Below are 11,775 nucleotides of genomic sequence, written 5' to 3'. Positions count from 1 at the left end.
CTTATTCAAACAAGCAACACATGAACTTCCACATGGGGTTTTTATAAAACTGGTTTTGTCCTTGAGCAGTGTGCAACTAGTATTTTTTTGTGTTAAGAGAAAAATGAACAGCACCTGTTTGTTATTGAGTTTGACACCTGCACTGTATTAATTTTCTCATGTTCTTGTGAAATTACACAAATGTATAAATGGCAGCATTTTATTTTAAGATCAAGGCCATAATAATACAAGTCAATACCCCCCAGTGAAATTACTAACTTGTTTCGTTGCTAATTCACAGAATAACTTCAGTTTAGGTTTGACTCAGCAGAGGAAGAAGGAAAAAAAAAAAGTTTTGACCATTTCAGTGTGCAAATTCGTTTAAGAAGAATTTAATGTGCTTTAAGCATGTCATGTCCCAAGTTCAAGTGATAAATACAAAAACCGGTCCGTGATGCTATTAAAATCCAAAGAAAGAGCGTGGAGGTACAAATATCTGTATTTACACCAAGGCATTTTGCTTCGAAAAGTTTACGTGAAGAGCACCTTATATTATGTACAATTAGTTATTTAAAAAAAGAGCCCCATTTATCCTATAAAACCAAAAGTGCCCTGAGTACTGATGGATCAGTGCCGGTAAGGCTCCAGTCCGACATGGAAGGGGGGGAGGTCAGGGGCTGCTGTAACAGTCCTCTTCTTGATAGCTGTGGGACATTTTTACAGGTACAAGCAGCACCGGGAAGCCCGGTGAAGTGTTAGAGATGCAAATGTAAGGCGCTAACGCTCCTAAAGGAGTCAGATATACAGGTCTGCGTCAGGAGAAAGTAGCGGCTAACGAGATGGCGAGGATGATGATGACCACAGCCAAGCAGATTGCGATCCAAATCTTTTTCTGCACCGGAACGAGAAAGGGGAGAAAAGAATCAGTCGCTTGCCGTCAGAGTACTGTATCTAGGAAACTGTTAATTTTACCTTGCGAGCTTTCTGTTGATACGTGACCGCTTTTTCTGTGTTTTCTTTAGCCCTTTCCACGTAGTTGGACGACTGCTTGATGTTGTGCTCAATCTGGTTCACCATCTCCCCCTGTGGGACACAAGATGTACTGAAAGGCTCACACGATTGAATTGTTTTGTCACTTGTATGCAATGGTTTTACTCAAGATGGTACTCTTGGTTCAAGCGTAAACAAACGAAAAATCTGTGGTGTTAGTGAATATCACACCTGAGCCTCCACCTCCATGGCCAAGAACTGAAACATGTCGTGAAGATCTCTGATGCTTCGTTCCAGCTTGAGGATCTCGTCGTGCCGTGACTCAATCTCGTTCAGCGCTTGTTTGGTGGCTTTGGCATCGCTCAAGATCTGCCCCGCAAATTCAAAAACGTCCATATAAATGTTTCTTTTTTTTTTCCCTCCTGAGACCCAACAAAATCATTTGTGTCCACTGGCCTGCCTAAACACAAGATATCCCTCCCCATTAAGCAAAACGTTGGTGAAAACAAAACACTTTTTACTCCTCAAGACAGCACTCTTGGTTCAAAATTGTCTTATATTGGCCCAGCACCAGTGTTGATTTTTAAACTAAGAGCACCATCTAGAGGAGTTAAAACAAAGACTGGTGCTTCATAAAACACAAGTTCCCCCACACTTGTCTTCTTAAACTTACATTTTGCGTGAAAACGTCTGTTTGTCCGCTTTCCAGCATTGAATCCAGCTCCTCATCTGTCACTTTAGTGCCAGCTAACAAAACAAAATAACGTCATTTATCAACTCATTCAATGCCAGCCACATGTAAACTCGTTTTTTTGTTTTGCGTAATCCAACTCTTTAGTGACATTCACGAGTACTAACTCATGAAGCTTCATGAAGCACTTGTGATATTTTGGGGGGGTGTCTCTAGTTGGCACTCTTTGTTTATATTCAAACAAAGAGCACTGTCTCGAGGAGTAAAAAAAAAACCCCAAAAAAAACAGGTGCTTCATGAAGCTTCATTTCCCCTTGACTAGCACTAAAGATGTGGCACAATATGTGTGACTCACTGATTTTGAGTTGCCTCTGTATTCTCTCCACGTTACGATCTCGGTACTGCGCCTGGATGGTGTTGCAGTGGCCCATCAGCTCCACAAACTCTCTGGACAGGACAGCATGCTGTGGATGCAGAAAAATATGGAGGAGCAGCAGCAGTCAGGTCAAAAAGCTCAACTAAAAAAATCTCAAAAGTAAATGCAGCAGTACCTGAGTTCGCTGCATGCGAGTGTTGACTGACACATATTTGCTGTCGTCATCTCCCTTCTTGGGCTCGATGCCTGTGTTGGGTACGAAAAAAGATTTCAGAATTATGATCATTATAAAATTGCCCTATTAAATTTGCTCTGTCTCTTTGAACCAAGAGAATGAATTAAATGAAACATGAAGCGTCGTTTGTCCATCACCAGAATTTAACCATGACTTCACTTTGCATATAGAGAAACGAATAATAAAAATGACTCAAGAAGTTTTAAGTGCTCCAGCAGCCATCTTGGTGCAATCTATGCGTGTCAGCAGGGATTTGCTTTGGGAGAAAAAAAATCCAAATGATCTATGACAGTTACTCTTCAACTTCTTGTGGATTTGACCAGCTAGAGTCTTGATCTCGTCTCGTAGCGTCTGCAGCTCTTTCTTCATGCCTGCAAAGATGACAGTTTTAGGTTTACAAAATCTGCCTCGTGGAGTTTACATTAGAAACAATGCATGCACGCACACACAAAAACAGAAGCACATCTAACCTTCCTCAGGCAGCGCCACACCCAAAACCGTTTTTTGCTTGTTCTCAAGGTCACACACCATTCTCTTCAGGGTGTAAAGACCCTCGTGGATTTCTTGCACCTGCACACGCCAAATGAGACACAATTGTACCAAATTGTCAAACAGTTTTATTTTGCGAGCCACTGTTTTAAGTGAACTCATGAAAAGTTGTGTTCACCTTTTTAAGGAAGCTCTCGTTGTCCTTTTCCTCCTTGGCTGAGGAGCTACCAGGTTTGATCATCAGGGATTTGCCCTCATCTTCATCATCCGATGCGTCGCCCTTCTGCACAAATTATAGAAGAAAAACAAAGAGTGAGACAACGAGACAGCGAAGTGCAGCAAAGTCATTTAAAGACGCCGGTAGAAAGGCGTATCAACACGCGAACGTAAATTTAAGCAAAAGTAAAATTTCTGTTCACTTTTAGTGACATTTGTATAGTGTGGTTGGCCGACACCGTTTTACATCCTCCAGCGGAAGTCGCCAATAAAACAACGCCCAAAGCGAGCGTGAAAGCAAAACAAAAGGTCAAACACCCTTCAGTGCATTTTTAACGCATTTGCGTTCTACCCAGATTTGAAAATTGTCACCTAGTGAAAGGTGACATTCGCAACCGTTACTCGACTGAGTGCTAAAATGCAAGCTAGCGTGCTAAAGCTATGCGTGACTGCTGGGCAGTAACACTGCTCATACTTACGTTCCCCAATTCTTTCGTTCGGTCCCGCATTGTCGTTGGCTCCTAACCACGCAGAGTAATGCCGTAGACACCGCAGTGTGTCGACTTGTCTGCAGGCTGGAAAAACGTCCGCGATTAAAAGGTAAAAAAGTTTTTACTTTGGTTGTCATTCAACAAGTTTACTTGTTGGGTTTCGATTCTTCTTCCTCCTCCCCCTACTGTTAGTCACAGATGGGCCTTGGACTCGTTAGCGCTTCAAGTGACGTTGCTGGATATTTGCATTACTTATTTTTAACAGTCGTACTCTTTCCCTTCAGCGCTATTTTTAAAATAACTGGGCCTTTTGGGAATTAAGAAATTGTTAAGTCAAGAAAGCAAGTAAGTGGCAATACAATTGCAAACCACAAATATTGTTAATTGACATGCTATTTAAGGGAAGCCCATTTCTTTAGCCATTTTCAAAAGTAAAAACTTATGGATATTTGTATTTTATAACTAAATTATTTTTCTTGTATTATTACTTTTAAAAACACATTTCGCCACTTGATGCCGCTGGAAATTACAGTGCTGAAGGCTCAGGTAATTATTAATATCGGCTCAAATTGTGATTGTCATGTGACCAACAATTGGGCTGTGATTGGAAGTTACCCAAAACACGAGCACAGGTGATGTCATTTTCAGTCGACAGCAAGGGAAAAATATGATTAATCGTACATGAAAGCTATCAAAACAACTTTTTTTTTTTACACCGGTGAAATAGTTAAGAGTCCTTCCTGTTAAACACATCTTTTAATTTAGTTAATTACATTTAAAACGCATTTCTGCAAGTTCAAATGAAAATACTGTTCGATATTTCTTGTGAGACGGGTGCTCCTGTTATCAACGCAATGTAACTGTGTTTTGTAAACTACACTTCCCATGATGCGCGGGGGCGCCGGCGTCAAGCGCGGGAGTGAATGAGGGAGGGGGAGAGAGGGAGCTGTCAGTGGCTGAGCACCGACGAGCAATTTCGGTCGACAAGCACCACCGCGGTCACCTCGGGAGCAGCGAGTGCGCGAGCGAGGTGGCCCACGGACACACGCCGCCCGGCGGCCCGCCCTCGTCGTCGCCGCCGCCGCCGCCATGAAGTCAGGAGCGGTCGCTCGGCGTGGATGTTACGGCGGCGGACGTCATCCATGAGACCCAGTGGAGCTCGTGTGGCGCAGAAGAAGACGACAAGATGAAGAAGCAGTTCAACCGAATGAGACAGCTCGCCAACCAAACAGTGGGCAGGTAAGGAAGGAATGAATGAATGGATGGGAGTGGAGGTCGCGCTCGCGTGCACGGCGTGTGATTCATGGCGTGGATGCGCACGCACAGGCGCGGACATGATGCTCGTGGAGCGCTGGGCGCCGCCCCCCACCCTTTGGGCACCCTGCAGTGATGAAACGGGAGGTGGGGGTGGTGATCTCACTAGCATGGCTGTCACGTATTGATTTGACATTCACCACTTTATTAGGTACTCTATCTGTCCAGCTATCAAAGTGTCTTCTCGGTGTAGGTTTGTTTTAATTGAAGATTTGGTTCCCGTAGGTTAAATGCATATTTTCGTTTGGTATTGGATTCCAGAAAAGCTTTTTTTTTTTTTTAATCCAGGACTGGAACCGGGCGTCCAAGTATTTAGCAGCCGTACTGGTTAAACATGGTAACACGTCATGCTTGATGAGGGGAGATGTGATTAATCCTGCTTAAATCCACAAAGTATGTAAACACTTTGCATTTTTTGGGTTAGCGCTGCTGCTCTTCTTTTTTCATCTCTTGGTAAGGTTAAACCTTCAGGTGCGTGGTAAGAAAAAGATCAGGAACAGACTTGTGTTGTTGTCTCAGAAGTCTTGCCTCGTATTAAATTGGGATCACATTTACCGATTGTGAGGTTATACATTTTCAAGTTCCACTTTGTGGAGAGATGTGGAAAAGGACGATTGGAGTTGTTTGAGCTTTGAAAACATTTTGATTGGGCATTTGGTGGTATAATTCTTCACTTACAATATCCTAACATTAACAATCCTTTTTTTTTTTGTCTATAGGACATACTGGCTGCTAGTCCATATATATGCTACCCAACATTATTTAGTCACCGGTCTATTACCTGAAATTCAGCACATACCTGGCATTGGCTAGCCATCCATCCATCCATCCATCCATCCATCCATCCATCCATCCATCCATCCATCCATCCATCCATCCATCCATCCATCCATCCATCCATCCATCCATCCATCCATCCATCCATCCATCCATCCATCCATCTCTATCTATATCTCTAACTATAATCCATCCATCTCGATCTATATCTCTAACTATATCTTTGTCGGTGTAGCACTTTGACATCCGCATCACTGCCACCTACTGGACTGGAGGGGTACATTATCAACCGTTGCCTTGGATCATATTCAAAATCCATCACTTTTCTAGCGCTGCTTCTCCTCATAAGGGTCGCAGGCTTGCTTGTGCTTATCCCAGCTGTTTTCAAACAGTAGGCGGGGGGGGGGGGGGGGGGGGGCACCCTGAACTTGTTGCTAGCCAATTGCAGGGCACACAGAGACGAACAATCATTCAGACATCCAATCACACCTAAGGACAATTTAGAATGATCAATACACCTGCCATGCATGTTGTGTGGGAGGAGCCAAAGTGCCTGGAGAGAACCCACGCGGGCTTGGGGAGAACATGCAAACTCCACACAGGAAGGCCGGAGCGAGGTGGATTTGAACTTGGGTCTCTGAACTGTGAGGTGGACGTGCTAACCACTGCTCCAGCGAACCGCCCCATATTCACAATGACTTACTAATTGTATTTTCTTTCTTTCATGGAATATTGTCGCACTATCAAATGTGGCTGTTTGGCCTTGGCGGAGGCCTGCTTGTTCGCGCGCGCGTCAACCACATAGCAAGAAAGTGGGTCGACTTGTCGCCTCTCATCGACCAACGAGCTCCGTGTTTGTTCAGACGGAAGCTGGAACTGCCGGCCTGCAGACAGAGGCGTTGATTCCTAGCCGTTGAGAAAAAAAAAAAAAGATATTAGATAGACAACAGAAGCTTATCATTGTCATGTTTAGTCTTGACTAACAACATTGCTGCAATGTTGTCATGTTTTTGTGCTTATGAGTGTGAGGAAGATGGAGCCCAGTGAGGTGGAACATGCCACCAATGGCTTGTGACCTGCCTCATAGGCAACACAATTAGCGGCGTTTAGAATGCGATCAGACAAAGTGCTGTGTACTGTATAAATGGCACAATGCTATATGATCATGAATAATAAAGCCTGTCAAGCATTTACTTTGTCAAGGGTTCTGTTATCGTAGTTTCAGTCATTTAGACCTTGTTTCCGCTCAGTTTGATTGAATGGACAAATGGTTTGGTATAATGTTTGTGCAGATTGATTTTTGTGTTAATTTAGTTCATGAATTAGTTGGCTAACTGATTTATTGTAAATAAGAAAAGTAAATAAACACTTTAAGTGTAGATTTAATTTGTAATTTATTAATGTATTGGTAAATGTTGAACATTTTAAAATGATTTTTTTCAAAAATGAGGATTTTTAATTATAAATATATTAAAATAGGAAAACCTATTCATTTTGTATTTTCGTCTCATTAATTATTTAATTAACTTTTTTCAAACTTATACCAGTATGAGTACTCACTCTTGAGTGGTCTCCGATACCGATAACAAGTATCGATACCACGAGTACTATTTTGGTAAACAAAATTTCCCCTAAAACATTGACCGATCATCTTATAAAAGACTTGTATATTCTATCATTGCATTTTCAATAACATTGGAGGAAATCGTTGGCAATTTCCTATTCCTCTACTGTAATTTGTCATTTGTCATTTCGAGTTCCTAATCTTAAAACTATTCCAAAAGAGTGACTGATGAGTTAAGGCTGCCATCAATAGTGAAACCTTAAAATCAGGACAGGTATGAGCTCGTACTCACCCATCCCTAATTGTAAATAATAGAAACGTTTTTAAATTATTGTGGCTTAGAATTAAAAAAAAAAAAAAACAAACAAATTGTTGGTATTGATCCATAATGGCATTAATTATAAAAACTCAAAGTAACGAGAACTGATGATTTTAATCACCAAATAATTTATTTAGTTAAATATTTATGCATTTAAAGTGAACATGACAATCTAAATATCAATAATTACATAGTTATATAACATAAACCTTAATTTTATTTACATTTGACACACTCACTTTAAATTTAAAAACTGATAGAAAAATTACATGCATGAAGTGAACATTGTTTTATTTATTTCATTAAAAATGCATCTGTTATTCTTGTGTTAAAAGTCAAACTATTCAACGTAAGTGCTCAGCTTTGGTTTGATGGAAAAAAAAATGATTCTATAAAGTGCTGCCCAATCTCCTTTGTGTCCTTGGGAGCCCGCTTTACTAGCTAGCTACCAGTTTTCTGCAATTGTGAGCTTAAAGCCACATTATTTTATAATAAGACCACCTAAACTTGCCCCCCCCCCAATGGCGGCGCTCCCGTCCAGATGTGGGTCGCCAGAGGTTCAGACGCAGTTCAAGCTCATCTCCAAAACAGAAAGCGTGCAGCGTTAATCCCGCCTGAACTGTGTGACTGAGCGACAAAGTGTAAAGCCAAAGCGCGGAGGGTGAGTGGGGGGATGACGCGTCCTCCTCCACTTCATTCACCGTTTCCATGGCGATGACGCCTCAACGAGTAAGAAGGAGCTTTAAGGCAGAGCATGTGGAGACGAGGTGCTTATCCACACTGAGCGGAAGACAAAATATGGACGCCCAGTCATGACATGAGGAATTTGTGTCCATGAAATAGGTAGAACATGTCCTGGTAAACAAATTAAGCACACCTTATGAAGTAGGTAGAACATGTACTGATAAACAATTGAAGCACACCTTTACGAGAAGATGATTATGTTTCCGGATTAGGGTCATTCCATTTGCTCACATGGCTGTGTATGAACGATATCCATATTATTCATTTGTATTTTGTGCGTGCAGGAAGCGGAATTTGTGGCTGCAAATGAGCAATTTGTGTAATTGTTGTAGCTAGCTATGATGGGCGCTAATCAGAAAATGTAAAAATAAAGATAATACTCTTTCCCGATACATATTCAATGATAGCAAATTCATATTTTTACGCTTTTTAAGGGTCCAGAGTCATGTTTTTTTTTTACGGTATATGCATACGGTATATGTATTTTTTTCAGCTTTTTACAATGTTTGGCTAAAAATGTCTGGTCAAAATATGAATGAAGTTCTAAAGTAACTGATTAGGTAATTTCTAAAGTAACCGATTACTTTAGGTAATTAAGTACTAAGTTAATCAATACTTTAAACATTTAAGTAATCAATTAGATGATTAACTACAGAGTATTGAATTACTTTAGACTCTAAAGTAATTTATAATACTAAAAAAATGAATGCTGAATTTCTTAGGTTCTAAAGTATTAAAGTAATCTAAAATATTAAAATGGATTATTTTGGATACTGAAGTACTAAAGTTATCAATTTCTTTAGGTCATTAAGAACAAAGAAACCAATTACATTAGGTTTCAATGTACTACAGAAATCTAAAATACTTAACTTGATTACTTTGGGTACTAAAGTAAAATAGTAATCATAAATTACTTTAGGATATTAAGTATCAAAGCAACATATGACTTTGACAGATTATGACTCTCCCTTCAAACATGGATGTTAGCATGTTAGCTTCATGACAAACATTACGTGCTCGCTTCAAGTCGTGACTACTTTGGCTTTATTTGGCTTGGCGACGCTACCAAAAGGATTGGGTATTATGGGATGCTCCTCTTGCAGCAGCATTTCTCGGACGGCGTCCCAGCCTTCAGCAACAAACTTTAATCTACTCAGTGGTTGGAATCATGACATCAACAAAATTACTTTTTTTTTCCACTTGCTTTTCGGCGTTATTTTAGATGGATTTTTTTTTCTTACAATAAAAAGTTAATTTGTCAATGTGCCGGGTGCATCTCTTCGAACTGTTTAGCATTGATTTTCAAATTTTGGGGTACGTAAAGGCACTTCAGGGGTCAATGAGATTTTAAAAGGGTTTTTGCAGGTATCAGCAAATCTAATTTAATGTTTTTTTTTAATGCAGCGATAAGGACATTTTCAAGTTAAGAACAAATTAACTGGAAGATGAAGTTATTTATTTATTTATTTATTTATTTATTTTTTAAATCAAAGAAATGAACCCAACAAACATTCATTTGAAGGTCTGATTTTTTTTAAAAAATCCTATGGACAATCTCGAGGCAAAAAATAATGTATACTAATTTTATATCAGTTTTAATGCAAACTTAACATGTGTTTTAAAAATATTCACTGTACATGAACAATATAGTTAATACTGTATAATTTTAAATTATAAGAAAAATTCAAAGTAAAAATAAATTTAAGACAATGTTTAAAATAAACCCTCCAGTGTGTGCGATGCGTCTAATGTGCATGTTAAATTTTTTATTTAATTTTTCCGTGACTCTTATTTATTGACTTGATTGTAACATCTGTAACGTCCTTGTCTAGTGAAGCGCTGGTGAGAAACAGCTGCGCTCCGTGGCGACCTGTGAACCTCGGAAGCTCGCTTAGCGGACTTTGGTTATTGTCGAGGAGGATGAGGAGCTTTTGCTCTGATGAGATGGACGCATCACAAAGAAATGTGGGACGCTCCCGCTCTTTGTCCTAATCCCATTACGGACGTCCACATGAAGCACACAACCATCATGAGTCATGTGTGTCTTGTTTATGTCTCCGCTGAAAAGCTGGAAATTGTTGACTGTGTCCGATGCAGCTGTGGTGGAACACGCCTAGGTTGCCGTGGCAACCGGGGCCCGGCTGTCTCTAAGTGACGTTAGCCACCCAGCTGTAGGCGCGCTTTTGCGGGCCACGAGAACTCAAAGCACCGACAGGACAAGAAGTGAGATCACAAACAGGGCGAGAAGCTTCACCAATGCTACGGAGATGCATGATGAGAGCCAGGATTTCTTCTGGAACGTTTTGTTTCATTCGGGAATGTTGAGAAACATCTGCATCTTTAATTTGGAACAATCGGCGCAGCGTTTAGCCAGTGACGAGCGGGCGCCGCGCAACGCTCCACCGCGCGACCTCATTCAGGCGTTTCCTCGGCAACAGTTGTGGCCTCCTGTAATCATGGCAACGGCTTTTGCAGTGATTTCCCATGTCATGTGTCACTATGACCTTATGCCCAAGGCTGACCCCGAGGGCAGTTATCAAATCTTTAATCCATTCAGCTCCAAATGTCTGTATTATTAATCCCTCCATATCATGATTTATTTTTATCTAAGAACTTCATTCTAAGAAAATTGCATGAATATTCATTTCGGGTCAAATTTACTTATTTTTATTTACATTTATTTATGCTATATAAATAATGTATATTATTTATAGCTATATATTCATATATATATATATATATATATATATATATATATATATATATATATATATATATATATATGTGTGTGTGTGTGTGTAAAGAGATTTTTTTTATATATAAGTCATAATATGACAATAAAAAAAGGGATTTTGTGGAATTAATATGTTATTTACTATGCACATTTTTTATTTAAAAAAATAATTTCACAAGACCAATATTATTCTCTTGTAAAGTATTGATAAATCAATATATTATTGGATTATGGACAGGTTATGGATTCATTTCGCAATAAAAAAAATGTTAAATAACAATTAAAATCAATCATAAAAAAATCTGACATAAATGCTAAATTATTATAATATTTTTTGTTATGGTAACCCATACTTTTGAATCACTGATTTACATTATGTAAATTACGGTATGAAGTAAAACGCAAGTCCTGGAATGCCGCCTTAGCACCCTCTGCGTGAGTCACTTGACAAATCGGCACTGAGTGGAAAAATTTTTCCCACCGGCCATCTCCTTCCTTCCCGGGACCAATGAGTGCATCTCAGGATGTTCTGTCTGGGAACAGCAGTGATCCTGGATGTTATTTATGTCCCTTGCCAAACATCCACTCACTAAACATTCAAGAGGGACAATATTTACTGCCATTGATTCACGCCGCTGCACTTTCATCGCCCGATTGGACCAAAGTAGTGGGACATGGCTCTTAGGAAATCAATCAAGGGTTGGACAAAACCAGAGGTGCGCAAAATATGGCCGTTTTCATCTTCCATTCATTTCAAAGACATCTCTGCTTTGTCGCATTCGCACTTGCTCATCTTGTGGATGTGGTCGGGAATATGTTTCTCCTCAGAAGACCTCGGGCGTCCCTCTGGACATCA

General features: G+C 40.1%; 2 protein-coding genes across 6 annotated transcripts in view; one reads left to right on the top strand and one right to left on the bottom strand.

Annotated features, from left to right (window-relative positions):
* Positions 1-355: 355 nt before the first annotated feature.
* On the bottom strand, positions 356-3,699 carry stx4 (syntaxin 4). The gene is made up of 10 exons (XM_088438505.1): positions 3,456-3,699; positions 2,939-3,043; positions 2,742-2,841; positions 2,568-2,642; positions 2,212-2,282; positions 2,016-2,124; positions 1,643-1,716; positions 1,201-1,338; positions 952-1,062; positions 356-871 (listed from the first exon to the last, which is right to left on the bottom strand). The coding sequence occupies exons 1-10, from the start codon at positions 3,483-3,485 to the stop codon at positions 794-796; spliced, it is 891 nt and encodes a 296-aa protein (XP_088294631.1). The 5' UTR covers positions 3,486-3,699; the 3' UTR covers positions 356-793.
* Positions 3,700-4,414: 715 nt separating this feature from the next.
* The window catches only part of LOC148409440 (rho GTPase-activating protein 44-like), a 36,704-nt gene continuing 29,343 nt past the window's right edge, over positions 4,415-11,775 (top strand). For all 5 annotated transcript variants that reach the window (XM_088438891.1, XM_088438890.1, XM_088438887.1 and 2 more), the window contains exon 1: positions 4,415-4,706. In XM_088438891.1, coding sequence (XP_088295017.1) covers positions 4,654-4,706 — 53 coding nt within the window. In that variant the 5' untranslated portion in view covers positions 4,415-4,653. The remainder of the gene's footprint in view (positions 4,707-11,775) is intronic.

Source organism: Hippichthys cyanospilos, chromosome 17, assembly GCF_059441005.1.
Source record: "Hippichthys cyanospilos isolate Australia breed blue-spotted pipefish chromosome 17, RoL_Hcya_1.0, whole genome shotgun sequence".
NCBI lineage: Eukaryota > Metazoa > Chordata > Actinopteri > Syngnathiformes > Syngnathidae > Hippichthys > Hippichthys cyanospilos.
Note: the sequence above shows the minus strand (reverse complement) of the source record. Positions and strands in the feature narration are given on the sequence as shown.